The sequence below is a fragment of the Anopheles stephensi genome, chromosome 2, assembly GCF_013141755.1.
Source record: "Anopheles stephensi strain Indian chromosome 2, UCI_ANSTEP_V1.0, whole genome shotgun sequence".
In the NCBI taxonomy this organism is placed as follows: Eukaryota; Metazoa; Arthropoda; class Insecta; order Diptera; family Culicidae; genus Anopheles; species Anopheles stephensi.
This window is the reverse complement of record NC_050202.1, coordinates 34,102,752-34,120,427: the sequence shown is the minus strand read 5'-3', so window position 1 is coordinate 34,120,427 and position 17,676 is coordinate 34,102,752. Positions and strand designations below refer to the sequence as shown.

The window sequence follows — 17,676 nt, the reverse complement described above, 5'->3', positions numbered from 1 at the left end:
GCAATGGTCCGAACGAGGCGAGTCCAGCGTGAAAACCGTTCGTAGGATATGAACGTGTTGTGTACAGCGTGAGCGCCAACAAGCATTCTCTTCTTCCGTAATTCTTTTGTGGTTCCCGATGGTGTTCTGAAGGGGACGTTCCACTCCGTTTCAGGTATGTGCAGGAACTCCGGCGCAAGAAACCATCGGTTTAAAGCGAGATGATGTTTTAGGTTGGTCCACTTCGTCGCTTCATCGGCTACATTCAGCTTGGTTGGAAGCCACCTCCAATCGTCAACAGTAGTTGTCTCCAGAACTTCAGCAACCCTGTGAGCGACGAAAATAGAGTACTTACGATGGTCCGCATTTATCCAGTCTATGACGTCAGTCGAGTCTGTCCAAAAATAGTAACGATGAATTTCATGTCGATGAGCACTCTGTCTCGACGAGGCTAATCTGCATCCCATCACGGCAGCCTGCAACTCTAGTTTTGGAACGGATAAATATTTAAGCGGAGCTACTCTTGCTTTTGCCCCAACCAAAGCCACCTCTATTTTGCCATCAAACTCGAATCTGAAGTACGCGACCGCCGCGTAACCATCAGCACCTGCATCGACGAACACGTGGAGTTGAAGACACGATTCAGCAAAGGGTGTGATCAGCCGGTAACATCGTGGTATGGTAATGCCTTCCAGATCCGGCAATCGTTGCATCCAGGAATCCCACTTGCACTGTATTTCGTCCGGTACTTCATCATCCCAGCCAAGATTGAGGCGCCAAGCTTCCTGAAGCAGCACTTTCAAGTAGAACAATACTCCAGCAATCAAGCCCAAGGGGTGGTATATGGACATCAGGGTCCTTAGCATCTGCCTCTTAGATAAGGGTTTATCTTTGCGTGCCAGTTCGAGGTGTCTTATTCGGGATAGTTTGAAGCTGAAACTATCATTTGCAGTGTCCCACCACATTCCCAGCACTTTCTCCGGCTTCAGGCACGACTCAAAATCCAACTCCTTTACCGCTTTTGGGTTTCCTTGCACTGCTGCAACAACACTGCGGCTATTCGACAGCCAATTGTGTAACCGAAACCCTGCGTTAGCATGAATGTGGCTCACCTGGTGCGCTAGCTCGACGGCCTCCGCCTCGGTTTCCAGGCTTGTCAACATGTCGTCCACGTAATGCTCCTCCTTGATGCATTGGACCGCTCGAGGGTACCGGGATTGATACAGCTCGGCATTCTCGTTTTTGACATATTGCGCCGTACAAGGAGAACAAGCTGCACCGAATGTCATCCTCAGCATGACGTACTCCTGCGGTTCTGCATTGGTGTCGCCCCATCGCCATAGAAAACGCTGGCTGTGCACGTCGTCACCGTCAATCTGTACCTGGTGGTACATCTCGCGAATGTCAGCCGCCACCGCGATCCTACACTCGCGAAAACGAAACAACACGGTTTGTAGCGGTGTCAGCAGATCTGGTCCGGTCAGCAACTTCTTGTTAAGCGAGACACCCTTCACTTCTACCGCTGCGTCCCAAACCAAGCGGATTTTGTTTGGCTTGTTAGGGTTAGTAACAGGAAACACAGGTAGGTACCACTTCCTGGTACCTCGTGTGCCTCGTGTTGCCTTGCAGGATCGCCAGCGCTCGTTGATCTTCCTTCGAAAGCGATAGCTGTTTGGCGGGACCGTAACCGTCGACCTCAAAATACGCTGCCATCATACGATCTGCCCTTGAGATGGCTCCTTGGCAATCGCAGATGTGGTAGCTTGACTCTGGCTGCACTAAATTCGAACCGTAATCGTAGTCTGTGCACTTACCAAATATGAGCCATCCCAATCGCGTCTTGGTAGCTGTCGGTTGTCCCGCACTTCCTTCTATCGTTTTCAGAGGTCTCGTCAGCCTATACTGGTCGATGCCTATCAACAGGCGTGGAGAAGCACTTTCATATGACTGTGCTGGAATCGTCGCGAGATGCGTGAACTTGCGTTTTAGCTCTTCTGTATCGACCGACTGTCTAGGGAGTGAAAGCCGGCTAACCGTCCGCACATCGGTCATCGAGTAAACAGGCGCCTTTTCTTCGACACTAGACACCTGCACTGTTACTCTCTGCGACTCGCGTTCATCACGTTTCTGGCCAGCACTGTACAGCAGACATAGCGGATCGAGAGTACCGGAAACTCCTAGCTCTCTTGCAAGCTCCTGCTCCATCAGCGTCACCGTCGACCCCTCGTCTAGCAACGCGTGGGTGTAAACCGGACCGCTCTTCCCATGAAGCATCACCGGAACGTATCGCAACAGTATACTGTCTGTTCTCGTACCATGATGATTAATTTCAACCGGTCGCTCCTCACTGGTGGTACGATGTAATTTGCGGTGATGTTTAGCCACACATCCTTGCAGACCGCATTCAACACGTACCGAGCACGGGCCGTAGTGCTTTCCTAAGCAACGTTTACACAGTTTTAAGCTGCGTACCTTTTCCCATCTGGCTGAAACACTAAGCTGGTTAAAAACTATACACTCACCAACCGCCACACACGTGTCCTTATTGCACACCGCACATGCTCGATTTCTGCTGGACTGGGTTACATGCGTTTCCACATGTTGCGCGTGAACCTGTCGTGTTGTCGTCTTCTTCTTCGGCTGGGGGGGAGTTACCGCCATCGCTCCATCCGTCGCCTCTTGAATCCATGCACCAAAGTCGTTCAACCTAACACCCCCATTCCCCAGCTCCATCGTAGAAACGCGGGCATCCGGTCCACCAGCTCTTGAAGCAACGCTGCATCGTACAGCCTCTCGGACGCTCCTTTCGTCTTGACGGTCGCACAAATCTCTGCTACCAGCTCACCGTACTCGATAAAGCTATCTAGGCGCTCTAGTTTCAGCGCCGGTGCTTCGCGTATCTGCTCGAGGAGCGAGTTAACGAGAACGTCCGCTCTGCCGTAGGACTTTTCCAATGCTGCCATAATTTGATCCAAATTATCCGCGTTGCGTAGGCGGCTTTGCACCATGCGTAGCGCTTTTCCTCGCAATGCACCTTGCAGGCGAAGGATGATTTCGTCATCGCTGAATCCAAATGTGCGCGTCGATTTTTTAAAGGTTGACAGAAATAGCGACCATTCATCGGGATCCCCAGCGAATGAAGGGAGTTCGCACCGGACAGCCTGACGGGCAACTATTTGGCTCTGGCTTAGTTCACCATCATCGGTAACCGTAATCCGCTTAGCCGTTGAGCAAGGAAGCGGTTTATCCGGAGAAAACGTGGTCCGCCCGCGGTCCTCACGGAGCCGTACCACTTCAGCTTCCTTTTCTCGTAACGCCTTCAGCACGTCGTCCGTTTTGGCTCTCAGAGCCTCCATCTCTCTCTTCATGCTCGCTATTTCTTCCTCCTTAGCAATCCCGAGCTTACATTTCGTATCGCACTCCGCGCACCACCACGCCCTGGTTTCTATCGCTTTGTCCACATTCGCGCACTTTTGGTGGAACCACTTATCGCAAAAGTCACACTGGATCGATTCGCCTTGCGTTACCACTTTCTCACAAGTCGCACACGTAAACTCCGAGATTTCGGCACCACTCTGCTCCATTTCGCACTACGCGTTTCGGATCCTTTGTGTGGAGTGTGGTTATGTATGCTTGTGTGTGTGTGTGTGTATACTTCTTACCGAGTCCTTTAGGTTAAGTGATTGCCACGTGGTTTGGAAGTAATGCAAAGGCGAACCGAATTTGCACGGCTCGTGTTACTTTTACTGGACAATTACAAGACAAAATTACAGGTGTGATTTTTTACGCTTTTTGACGAATTTTTAGAATGTTGCGAATTGCAACGCCTGACCAGCAATAAAAAAGAAGGCGAGTGGATTCTTTAGTATACTTTACTTTATTTTGCGAAACTAAAAACTCGTCCGCTTGGCCCGCTGGTCAGGATCAAAAAGAAAGATCCTTTCCTCGTTCTATCTGGTTGTCACGCCAGACCACGTCATCCTTCGCTTCGGGTCCGTCCGCCGATGTCGTCCGAAGCAACGCGCCCCCTCGTGGCCGGTAGCACAAGCTGACAAAAGGCGCGCGTGCCGTCCTCCAATGATCGCGTCGTTACCATAAAGTGACACCCTGCTCCAATCTGCGGCGTGTGCGATGTCGCTGAACTCGCAGATGATTCGTCGCTCTTCCTCCCTTGCCGCGATCTCCTGCTAGGAAAGTAGGCGGCCGTCCGGATGTCGTGGAGGTGGCTGTTCGCCAAGGGCCGCACGCCTCTCGGCTGCTCTGAGATTCCGCGCCTCGTTTCGCCGATCGTATCGCTCATGAACTATCCGCTGGTGCGCTTTATCCAGCCGCACCGCGGCCTCACGCATCTCCACGCTCGCACTTGTGGCTCGTTCAACGTACCAATCCTGCTGCAACGCTGTAGTGATGCGCTTGGCCGCCTCGCACACGCGACTCCAGTGCTGTTGGTCTTTCAGCAGGTATTGCTGGATGTTATCCGGAGTCACCGCCACCACCAGCCCATCCTCCAGCAGCTCACCACGAACTTCCGCAAACTGCGGGCAGCTGAAGAAGGCGTGCTCCGCCGTTTCCGGCACTGCCGGACATATCACACAGTCAGGTGTTGGCGACAGATGTTTGATGTGGAGGTAGTCATGAAAGAAACCGTGGCCCGACAGCAGCTGGGCCAAGTGAAACGTCATTTCACCGCGGCGTCGGCCCTTCCATGAACCTATGTTCGGGAGTACTCGGTGGGTCCACCTTGTAAAGCGGCTTGTGGGCTCCAGCTCATCCCACTCCGCTTGCCACGCCTCGATCATGCTTCTTCGCTCCTCTGCTCGGATGGCCGTGAGGAACGTGCCCGTCTCCTGCCGCCGCTGGTAGCATCTGGCGTCCTCCTTCACCTGCAGCCAGATAGGGATTACGCTGGCCAGTACTGCTGCTACCTCGCTCCGCATCGAGATAAATGTGCGCGCCACCGGTCTCGCGTAGAGGCCCTGAACTTGAGCTAACTTCCGTCGGCACTGCTGTAGATCGACTGCCGTGTGCCAGATTGGCGCCGCGTACGGCATCGTCGAGTCTACACTTTTCGGGCCGCTGTGGTTATACATCAGCCTGGTAATTGCCTGCGCAACCCTAACTGCCTTCGCCGCGACTTAGTTGACGTGTGGCCTCCAGGAGAGATGGTCCTCAAGCATTACGCCGAGGTATTTAATGGTCCTGGTGGGCCATCTCTCCTGGCCGTCGACCACGACTGGGCAGTTGGTGTTTGCCCGCCGCATGGTGGAGACGAGCACGAGCTCCGGCTTTGCTGGGGCGAGCTCAAGACGGTGCGCCGTCATCCAGGCGCTTATCGCTGCTATCGCCGTCTTCGCTGCTTCCGCCGCCGCCTGTGGTGTGGTGCCTTTCGCCAAGACGACGAGGTCATCGGAAAAGCCCACCACCTCCGTCCCCTCCGGCAACTCCAGCCGCAGCACGCCGTCATACATTGCGTTCCACAGGGTGGGGCCGAGAGTCGACCCCTGTGGAACGCCAGCTGATGTTTTCCGCCGCACCGGTCCCTCGCTGGTCTCGTACACTAGCTCGCGTCAGAGAAATAGCTCCTTAACACTCTCCGGAGTGTCGCAGAATCGCGCATTTCCTGCAGAGCTAGCGCTATCGCCTCCCAACTGGCCGCGTTAAACGCATTCCTGACGTCCAATGCTGCCACCATTAGACATCGAGGGTCCCGCCAGTTGGTGCGATTGCCAGTTGCCAGAGGAATGCCAGAGAGTCGGGTGTTGTCACTCTCCTCCAAGTGCTCGTTGAGACGGTTGAGGATCAGCCTCTCGAACAACTTGGACACCACTCCCAGCATGAGCAACGGGCGGTAGGAGGAAGGCTCCCCAGGCGGCTTGCCCGGCTTTGCGACAAGCACTAGTCGCGCCCTCTTCCAAGGTCGTGGAAATTCACCGCGCTGCAGTAGTTCGTTAAAGGTTCGCACAAACACCTCCGGGTGCTGGCGAACTGCCACTTTCAATGCTGCGTTCGGGATGTCGTCAAGTCCCGGGGCTTTTGACGAAGCAATCCTTGCCACGGCTGAGATCATCTCCTCGCTGTTGATCGTCGGTATCGCCTCCGCTTCGCTGTCCGCCTCAATCACAGGCCACTCAAACGGCGGATGTGTCGGGAATAGGGCATCGACAATCGGCTGAAGCACTGTGCGATCTGTCTCTGGTGGTGTGCGACTACGCAGCTTAGCCATCACCACCTTATACCCCATCCCGAACATATCATCCTCCACGCTGTCGATCACCTCCAGCATACATCGATCCTTGCTGTGGAGGATTTCCTGCGCAAGCAGCCTGCGTTGCCTAAGAAGATCGGAGGATGCGACCGCGCGATCTTCCGGAGTGGCAGCCCGATGGCATCGTACCTCAGCGTCTGCGCAGCTCTCTCGCAACCGCTCGATCTCAGGCGTCCACCACGCGCGTGACGCGCTGCATGACCCCGTCGCAGGCAGCAGTTAATGCGGCGAGCAATTCCTCCGGAGTTGAAGCGAGGCCGAAGCGGCTGCTCGAGAGCGCTAACTCAAAGCACTCACGATCGAACTGTGCCGTCTTCCACCTCACTCCGGCATGCCTTGCTAGGCCTCTGGTGTTGTGTGGCCCTCCTCGTCGCTGTAGCTGGTGTTGATGCTGCTGGTGTTGATGCTGCTGGTTCGTTCGCCTGCTTGGAATGGCTACGCTGAACGTGACGTACCTGTGGTCGCTGCCTGAGTATTCCTCGACAATACTCCATTCACCCGGCACCGCGATGCTTGACGAAAGCAAAGCTCACGTCAATCACGCTTTTGCGTGCGACTCCGTTGCCGGTGAACGTCGGCTCGCTTCCACGGTTCAGCGTCTGCAGCCCGAGGTGGTTGACCGTCGCCATCAGGTTCTCGCCTCGCCGCGTGGTGTGGGCACTACCCCATGCCTCGTTCCACGCATTGAAGTCGCCTGCTAGGACCGCCGCAGGATACCCGGCGAGCGCCATCTCCACCGCTTCCAGATAGTCTACGAACTCTGCAGTGCCTATACTGGGCTCTCCTGTTGTAATAATCGCCACGCTCTGCTGCTCATCGATCGCCCACTTAGTGTTGTCGCGTGGAGGCCTGTACAGCTCGCGCGCGCGCTGACTTCTTTTGCCGTCTGTACCATAAGATCCTGTGCAGCACGGCTTCGCCCAAGGTTGATCTGCAAGATCTTTAACGTCGGCAGGTCGGATGACCTACCGAGTGCGGGCCCTTGCAAACCGTGCAACACGGCTCCTCCTGACAATCCATCGCCAGATGGTTCGTCTTCCCGCATCGAATGCAGGCGTTTGATCGATCGATCACGCTCTTGCACTTCGCCCGCACGTGGCCGAGTGCCAGACAACGGAAGCATCGTGGCTGCCAATCTGTTGGTTGCTGCACGCGGTTAGGACTCGAGGTGAACATCACCTTGATGTGCTGTCCTGCCAGCTTCTCCGCCGCCTTCTCGGAGACTCGAACCCGAGCCGTCTTCGTTGAATCGTGCTGCGTGGTCAGTCGAACCTCCTTCTCGCTGATGGATTCCCCCGAAAAGGCTGTCAGCGCATCCGCCACCTCCTTCTCCGCCGCTAAAGGGCCGATATTATCAACTCGAACCTCGACCCTGCTGGTGATTAGCCTGCATCCAAGTGTTGGAGTTGCTTTATCACAGAACTCCTTCACTGGGTTGAACACCTCTGTCGAGTCTGCAGATTCCGGCAGACTCATCACCAATCGTGAGCCTGATGTCACTTTTATTCTGACGCCAAGCCACGCGGTTTTCGCTCACACCAAAATTGGTTGAAAAGTGCTGAAAGTTACCAATTTCACCGCGGTTTTCTGTTTACTCATGTAAGATAAGCACCGGTGTACACTTTTCCACTGTTCTTTCCAGATCCGGTGCGATGGCATTGCCGAAAACCCGGGATAAAAAACTCCCCGTGTACACCTGTTCTTCACGCCTGGATCTACTTTTTGTCGCCTTCAATCAATCCGTACCGTTGATCCGAACACTTTTTCCTCCCGAAGGATGAAAATCAATGCCGAAACAAGTTTTAACAAGTGTACCACCGCATGCAGTACCACACACACACACTCACACGCGATGACACTATCAGTGCCAGTTTCATCGTGGATTTGTCCGTGTTCAGCAGTGTTTCGCCTATTTCTTCCGTACCATATCACAAAATATATTGTGATTTGCTGTCTTATCGTCCGTTGGTTGCAAATATCACACGATTATATATTACACGCTTTTTTTTTCTTCCGCCCGTACGTGCTGTCACAGCATACACACACGCGTCTACGAAGGTGACGCCAACTTGCACCACTTGTTTTTTCGCCCAAATGAACGTTTTACCCGCTGTTTTTACATAAAAATATCACAACCACGATGGTAGAACGATGGTAGGTCACGTATTTTTCCACCCGTGAAGATATCACTGCAATTTTTATGTGATTTTTCTGCTCGCCAACTATACACTACACGCGGTGACGTCACAACACAGTGGATTTTCGCGCACAAAAAATAAACAATTTTCACGTTCTTTTTCCGTCGTAATATCACTCACGATCTAGTCTAGCGATGGTTTGCTACCGATTATATCCGAAAATGATGATATCACCCGGTTTTTTCGTGTTTTAACACTTCCTAAATCACACATGGAGCATGGAGTAGCCGCACATACACATGCCACAACACACATGACGCCTCGCCATGACGCCATTTTGCCTCGCCGTGTTTTTCGCTAATTTACACTATTTTTCGCCGTTTTTTGGACAGAATCCTTCTATTTTTAATAAAAAAAACGCACTACACTGCACTTTTCCGCGTTATTCACTGATTTCCCGACACAGATAACTTCTTTTACGTCGTGGGGAATCTTCTTAGACACGGCTTCTCCATCGAAACCGCATGCCGGATTTTTACCGACTAAACCTCACGACGTGCGCAGCCCGCATCCCCTCCACAAAGCGCCGCGAGGCATGGATCTGGCCTACCGAGGGTGGGGTCTGGCCCTTATATCGGGCATTAACGCTCGGACCTTTCGTTCCGCTCTTAGCCATCCAGTGGACGTCGCTGATAGCCGATGTTGGCGCTATACAGTGACTGACGCAACACACTGATGTCTGTTGTTGCGCAGCTAGCGGCCTGATGTTGTAGCAGAAGTGACGGCGGCATCTTCGTCCGATGACATGGACTGTCGTCGAGACTCGGCACCTCTGCGCTCTAGACTGCGGAACATCTCGGGCAAAGAAGATGCCACCTCCTCTTCTTCCTGCTCGCGCTGTTATTGTTGACGGATTCGTGCCCTATGACGTCGCACCCGCTCTCGAACAATCACTCGCTTCGCGAGAGTCGCCAATGACGAAGACGATTGAAGAGGGCCATTACGGCGCCTCTCTTCGCGAGCAACGGCACGAGCAATACGCCGTGTGTTGCAAATGCAACAGGCAACAATCCGCGAGAATAAATGCACTAGACGCCTTTTCTACATCCGTGAATAAGTGTATTCTTTTTGTAATTTTGAGTTACACTTTTAGCAGATAAAAAACTTAACGTCTTCCTTCTCTCGCTTTATGGTTGTTACTGCCGTGTGTAACGCGGTCATTCGCCCTTTCCCTTCGCTCTCTTTCTCCGGCTCTCTCTGGCTAGGTTTTTTTTTTCTCTTCGGCTGCGCTCGTGGCTCATCCTTAAGTGGCTGCGTACGGACTGTAGTACTGCATTCGGGATGCAATCTAATCCCGGCGCCTTCCGTGTTGCGAGATTCCCCGCAATGCTGATCAGTTCTTCCTCTGCTACTGGTCGAATGTTGCTGGTAGTGCTGCTACCTTCCGCAGGCCATCGGAAGGGCGGGTGTTGTGGGAAGAGATCATCGACAATTCTCTTCAGCACTACCGGATCTGATTCAGGTGGGGCACGACCGCCTTGTAAACGCGCTTTTAGGATTTTATATAAATCGCCAAACAGGTGGTCGTTGACTTGTGCGATCAGATCTGCCATAACATTCTCCTTGCTGCGTCGTATGGCACGAGTCAGGGCCTTCCTTGCCTCCAGCTTTCTTTCGGCGGCTGCGGCTCTCTCATCCGGATTTCTCCGACTGAGGGCGTACTCGCTAGCGGCCTGGAGAGCATCGCGCAGCGCTGCGATCTTTGCTGTCCACCAGTAAAGATGAGGCCGGATGTTGTACAACGGGGCTAGGACTCGTTGCATCACCTCGTCGCAAGCTCTAGATAGTCGGGCAACAAGGTATCCGGTGATGTGCCGGCTTCAGAGAAACGGACTGCGTCCAACGCGATCCTGAATGGCTCAACCTGTAATTGCCGTGTCTTCCACATCACACCTGCATGTCTCGGAACAGCTTGCTGACGAGGTCTCGACGACTGCTGGTGATTTCGCCTGCTGGTACTACTGCTGTTGCTGCCATTAGGTTCAACAGTGAACCTTATGTACCGGTGGTCACTGGCCGACGCTTTGTCCAGCACTCTCCAGTCCTGCTGTGCTACCGAAGAACTTGCGAAAGTTACATCGACGTTACTTTCGCTGGCCACTCCGTTGCCCACGGACGTTGGCCTACGTCCGCGATTCAGCTACTCTAACTCCAACAAAGAAAGTTGTGGTAGTCAGGAGTACGACGCCTTCCCCAATCCTGATGCCAGGCATTGAAATCACCCGCCAAGACGACGTGCTGATGTGCTCTGGCTTCGATGTAAACAGCATCAAGGAAAGCGGAATACTCCTCGATGGTGAGGGTTGGGGAGGCATAGTAGCTGACGAATGTAATACCGCCCACCTCTGCCGCAACCATTCCCGGAACTTGGCTGCTATACAGGCGTTGAATGGGGCGCATTCCGGCAGCGATGATGGCTGCTTTGCCGGACACATCAACCGTCCATTTACCACTCATTGGCTGGACAGCGGTAGATTTCCGATGCGATGATGACATCCACTCTTTCCTCTCGCGCGAACTGCAGCATAAGGTCTTGGGTTGTCCTACTCCTGGACGCATTCAGCTGCAAGACCTTCAGCGTCATCGGAGTGGATGTAGCTGCTGTTCGCGGTACTGCTGATGTCGACTGGGCTGTATTAGCCATTGGATACACCGGCACACCGTACAGACCCGATTACGTGGGTACCGCCGCAAATTATACACTTCGGAGTTGCTTTACAGTCCCTTAGCCCGATGGCCTGCGATACCGCATTTCAGGCAGATGGTCTGCCTGTCTACTCCCTTACAGTTAGGCGCTATGTGCCCCCGCTCCAAGCAGTGGTAGCACCGCCTTGCTGCTGTGCTCTGCATCTCCAACTCCTGCAGTCGGCATCGGGTGTTGCCGATGTGGGCGTACATGCCGTCCAGACGTTGGGCCACCTGACGCGGAATCTTCACGCGTGCACGCTGAGTGCCCTCCTGTCGCCGCCACTGATCGACCGCTTCTTCGGTGATGGTGATGCCTGCTGCTGTTGAAAGTGCAGCTGCTGTGTCAGCAGGTGTGGCCAGCATATCGATGTCTGATATGAGCAGTTGACTCATATCACAGACTAAGCGAACGCTCGTCTTTTCGCCAAGTGCACGTTCGATGTCGGCTTTGATGCCCATGCCATCAACACCGGGCCGCAGGTAAAGCGAAAGTACCTGCTCGTCGACTCGCCAAGCTCGCAGAACGTCTTTGTCGACAGTAGTTGTCTTGCGTATGGCGCTGTACATCTCCAAATATGTAACACCATTCGCCGCCGTAACGCGAACGATGTCGGCGCGTGGCTTCGGACGACCTGCCGGCGGTTGAACCATCGCTGGGCGCTGCTGCTGTTGTGCGTACTGCTGCTGGGTGGAACGCCGCTTCAGTACCGTCGTGTACAGCTCATCTGGCTGTGCTGAAGCGTTGGCGGACACCAAAGCCGAACGCTGAGACAAATGCTGCTGTTGCTGATGTTGCTGCAACTGCTGCACACACTGCTGCTGCTGCGACGGCTGCACACGCTGTTGCTGCTGCACATGCTGCACGCGCTGCTGTTGCTGCGACGGCTGCACTCGCTGCTGTTGCTGTGGACGCTGCTGTGGCTGCTGCCGCTGCTGCTGCTGTTGCGGACAAAGCTGTTGCTGCTGCTGCTGCTGTTGTTGCGGCTGCTGTCGCTGCTGTTGTTGTTGCTGCTGCTGCTGTTGCTGCTGCTGTTGCTGCTACTGCTGTTGCTGCTGCTGCTGTTGCTTCTGCTGTTGCGGGGTTTGCGCTTCTCCTTCAGCTTCTCTCGCCAACCGCTACGTTTGCGCGTTTTCTTTGGCGCAATAAGAGAAGCTTCCTTCAGCTGCTGCTCCTGCATGGCAAGTACCGCCCGTGTGCCCTGACGGTACAGCTCCAGCTCCTGCACCACCGAAGCTAGCTGCTCCGTCAACCGAGCTATCGTCGCCTGCAATGCATCATTTTGCGCATCCCGTTTGCGCACCTGCTCAAGCAGCTCTGCCTTGGTGGGCTCATCAACGGCAACAACCGTAGGTGGCGAAGCAGACGGGACAGTTTTCGGCTGCTCTGTGGATAAATCCACCCGCTCCAGAAGCACCACGGGAACAAGCCCTGATGCTTGCGTTGCATCGACGATCGTGCTGTTGAGTTCGTCATCCTCGTCACTCGATGAAATATTGAGGGTGATGTCCCCATCCTCAATCGGCTCAGAACGCTCAGGATGCGCTTGAGCTGGAGTGCGGTTCATGTCGTTGCCATCCGTAGAAGAGGCAACAGACAAAGTTCTCGTCCTCGGCCTCAACACTCTTCGCTCTCCCGAAGGGGGCTGGACGTTTAGCACAGGTACACTGGGTAAAATAAAAACACCTGGTAGGACACTGCACAGCAACACAGGAAAACCGCACAGGTACACCGGGTAGAAACCACTGCACAGCAGCACATGGTAACAGCAACAAGTCGCACTACACACTGTACAGACACAGAGAAATCTCACTACAACAGGTAACACTAGGAACACTGATGAAGCACTGAACCGGGAGTACAAGCAGAACACGTCTGTTCAGGATGACTGTCCTAGCCAGAGTGACTTTTGGAAGATCGCCCGGTAATCCGGGAATGAAGCCACTTGTCTGACCTGTGCGAGTTCGTTGCATCCGTCAATTCAACGCCCGAAGGAAGGTGCGCGACTCCTTTTCCGAATCGGCCATACCTTCGCGTGGCCGGTTCACCAACGGGGACGTTTTACGTCCACTGTTGTTCCCGTAGCAACAACAGGGATGAAACAAGAAGTTGGCCATACATACGCATGAAAAACTACCTGTTAGAGCAACAGATTTGGTTTTTGCCAAAGGCGCCTGGAGGCCAAGATATGGAACTGCATAGAAGCCAGCATTTATGTTTGGTACGTAGGCAGTAGCTAGTCAAGAGTTCAGCGGAAGGATGTGTTGATCGGTGCGAGGGTGGCCACAAGACGCCAAGATCATCATAGGTTTTGATTAAGGCGTCTTGCCAAGCGACCGTGTATTGCCTCAGCATGAGAACAGGATACGTATTGCTGGTTATCTCTCGTACGAGGCTCTCAACGGTCGCTCTTTTCGGCGAATGTTTTACCTGGCACTTGATATAAGGATGAAATAAAAACATGATTTCAAAATACTCCGGAATATAACAGAAAATAAGATAAACAAATAAACTGCCTCTTGCTTAATTTTTCTCAATGGTGGTAATAGGTGTCAAACAATAACTGTAAATAACGATGACAAACAAGACGTTTCACTGCGGCAACACTAATTGCAGTGTTGCCAAAATAAATTGCATATATATATATATATATATATATATATATATATATATATATATATATATATATATATATATATATATATATATATATATATATATATATAAAACTTTTTTTGTGGGTGGGTTGGTGAGGGAGGTCCGGTGGTCGGTAAGCTGCTGCAATTTTTATTCACAATTTAGCCACATATATAGCCACGATTGATCCTCACCCCTTCAAGCTTCACACCCCGTATAATTTAAAACAAATTCCCTACAAATTGTCGAATGTCCTGTTTTCTTGCGTAATGTCCCACTATACATCACATACAGCATAAAATTTAAACTATAACTTATGAGATAGTAAAATATTATAATAAAACGCTGTTAAATTATTAGAGTTTACAGGTTATCCTATCTCAAATAATAAATATTACTCAAATCAAACATCAAAAAAAAATTTAAAAACCTTTTCCAAACGATGGCAACACTGGATTTGGTGTTGCCGCGGTGAGAAGCTTTTTTTCATAATGATAACAGATAAACGATTGCCGATTGATAAAGGAGTGTTTTTCTCCCAAATCGCCAAATCTTTAATTAGCTTAATTTACTAATACAATCGGCTCTCGTGCATCTGTTTCAGTTTAGAGACAAAAATATCCGAAATTTTGTGAGTTTTGGTTAGTTTTTTCGTTAATTTTGGTGTTACTTAGGCAGGGAACTAGGAATTATGGAGGTTATTAGTTCGGCCAGCACGATAGCAAAGCTATCAAAACTGATAGAAAATGAGGCAAGGCTAGTTCAACTAATGCAGGAGGCAGGATTATTAAAGTTAGCACAGAATTGCAAAGTGTGTGGAGTAAGTATGAGTAGACGAGCAACAAACACAAGAGATCGGTTTAAGTGGGTGTGCCGCAGTGCTCAGTGTAGTAACAGGGGATATTCCATTAGGAAAGGAAGTATTTTCAGGCAGTCAAAGTTGTCATTAGGAAAGCTATTGTTGACTTGCGTATCGTGGTCAAAAAATGTTAGGGTAGAAAGAGCAGTAGACGAACTGCATGTTAACAAAAACACTTTTAACAAGTGGTACAGATTTATCAGGGAAAAATGTGCAAGTTATAGTGAGGAGAACGATCGGTTAATAAGAGGCCGAGGGATGACAGTCGAAATAGACGAATCAGTCGTGACGAAAAGAAAATACAATAGAGGACGAGTGTCAGGAAATAATCGGGTGTGGTTAGTAGGTGGCATTTGCCGAGAGACAAGAGAAATCTTTTTACAGATTGTAGAAAGGAGAAATAGGGCTACACTCCACGATTTGATTTTAGAGAATGTTCGTCAGGATAGTACAATTATAACAGATTGTTGGGCAGCGTATACAGGACTAGAACAGTATGGATATAGGCATCTTAGGGTTAATCACTCCCACCTTTTTAAAGATCCTATTAATCGAGGAATACACACCCAGAATATAGAAAACTTATGGAAGCACATCAAAGATTTTCTTAGGAGCAAAGGAACAAATAAGGGTAGATTGACAGATTATTTAAGAGAGTATCAATTTAAAAGACACAATCCTGATAGGTTTGGTTCAGTGCTAAATATTTTACGGGCAGAGTAGATTAGATAGAAATTAAAAAGAAAAATTAATGACGTGGAGTGTAGATGCAGATTAGATGGTTAGGTGGCTGGCTAATGCTAAGCTGCTTAAATGATGCAAAGTTAACATCTTGCATTGTTTAAGCTGCTTTAGAACTCCGATCTCAAACCTCCTCGTGGTGCTGACTGGAGGATAATTGTTGCACATTTTACACAACAATTATTCACTGATTGAGACGGGGGTCATGACATGTTCAGAATATGTTATGATGTAATTTTATGATAGCTATTGGCTTGATTCTACTAAGTTGTAGAATTGTCAGTGCATCCTGCATACGGTAAGACGGTTTGAACGGAATTATTTAACCAGTTCTTCCGCCTGAAGACCGGCGCCGCTACCGCCCTGTGCATGAGTTAACAACCTCCGTTGTGAACATAGCATTTTCTAGTGTGGTCAACCGCCACCGGCCACTGCACTGATAAATTGCACCGATCAGCAAACCGTGCTGATCGTCCGACCTAGTTACTGATTGCAAAACATGCAATAGTCATCAAGAATCGTCAATACCTTCCCCTTTCCCATCCAATTCCCAATAAGCAACTTGTATGTAAATCAAAATTAATAAATTCACTCCGATTTTGACTACATAATAAGCAAGTCTCGATTTCCTTCGTCTGTGTCCGAACCCTATAGTTTTAACTCGTGAAGCAACGATGTACATTGTTTTTATTTATTAAACAAACATATGATAATGGGTTGGAGAGCAGTTTAATTATAGAAAAACGAATTTTATTCATGATTTACACTAACATGTTTGCTAATTCCCAAACTAAACTGACTAACTCTAACTATCTGGTCGTCCCTACTTTTAAATGGTCAAAACTGCTGACACAGCTGATCGAAGTTTATCGATTCGGTTCGGTACGGTCCGGTTTGGTTTGTTCGTCTGGTTCGGTTGGTTCGGTTGTTTTTATGGAAGTGAATGAATGAATGAATGAAGTGCTGATTCGGCTGTTCTGGCCGGTTCAGGTGCCCATGTATGCATAACTATATTCTTTTATATGTATTTTAAGTCTGACTGCTGGAAGCCATATTATCAACAACGCATATACTTCCTGTAGTGTCTTAACTGTTCGGCTGGATCGTAACGAATGAATCATTTATTCCCCATATGCATTCTTTCAAAGAATCAAAGAATTAAATCAAACCGACCTAAGGTTTTTAGATCCTACACTGCTGATTTTCAACGTAAAAATAGAATAATTTCTATTATTTTATATTATCTCTTTTATTTTTAATATGTGATTATTTATTATTTCATTGTCAAACCTTCGTGGTCAACACAAATATATTATGTGTATTTTAACTCTTAACCTTAACATTGACAATTATCACACATGTTACTAACAACGGGACCGAAAGAGGCTCTTAAAAAACGTATAGAAATATATTGAAATCAAAATTATTGAGGACAGTTTTTAACTCACGGCACATAGGTTGCAAAGGATTGCATCGTCCGTAATTATTGCCTATACGAGCAATACCAAAGTGAAACCTAAATCGCATGAATCTACATGGACCACATTTGCAAGTTACTCGGAAGGATCTATTTACAACGAAATAGAAAGATGTACTAATGATTTATTTATTTGTTTTTTATTCATAAAGAACGGCCTGGCCGCATTGCTAATGATTTATTTTTCTTATGTACAAATAAGTCGTAGGCGATAACAGCACCGGTCTTCACACAGCAGGGCCGGGGTTCATATTCAATCCAGACCACCTCCCCGTACTTAGGGCTGACTACGTTGCTACGGGTAAACATAAGTCGCAGAAAGCCAGAAATGGCGACCTTTCGAGCATGGATTCATACTTTTACATGATACAAACAAATATCGGAATATGTTTGATATATTACATACAAGCATGCATAATGGAACATTAGTAGCTTTATTCAAATCAAATCTTCACTAGATCAAGTTCACTAGATCAAGACCTGACCGTTTTCCTCGAACTTCGTAAGTTATGCGTAGATAATTGTTCTGTTGCTGTGTGTTGTTGTATGGGTTCCATCTATCTTTATCAATTGGAATTCTCTTAAAACAGGGGTTTAATTTCAGTTAGAAAATTTATCTTTGAAGCTCTTCAAAAATAGGTTTTTTTATTCGTAAAGAACGGCCTGGCCGTATTGCTGAAAAATAGGTTTTAAGGGTTTGAAAGCATATTCAGCATATTCAATGGAGCAACCGCAGTCAAATGAAATAAAAAAAAACAATAAAATTATTATTTGTGTTTATCATATGAAATGGATGCACGACAATATCGTCCTAGAGCTTTGTGCTGAAGCAAA

The 17,676-nt window shown here is 49.7% G+C and overlaps 1 protein-coding gene across 1 annotated transcript; it reads right to left on the bottom strand.

Moving 5' to 3' along the window:
* Positions 1–7,186: 7,186 nt before the first annotated feature.
* LOC118507745 lies at positions 7,187–7,720 on the bottom strand. Its single transcript, XM_036046747.1, has one exon. It carries the CDS (start codon positions 7,718–7,720, stop codon positions 7,187–7,189), a length of 534 nt encoding a protein of 177 aa, XP_035902640.1.
* Positions 7,721–17,676: the final 9,956 nt, after the last annotated feature.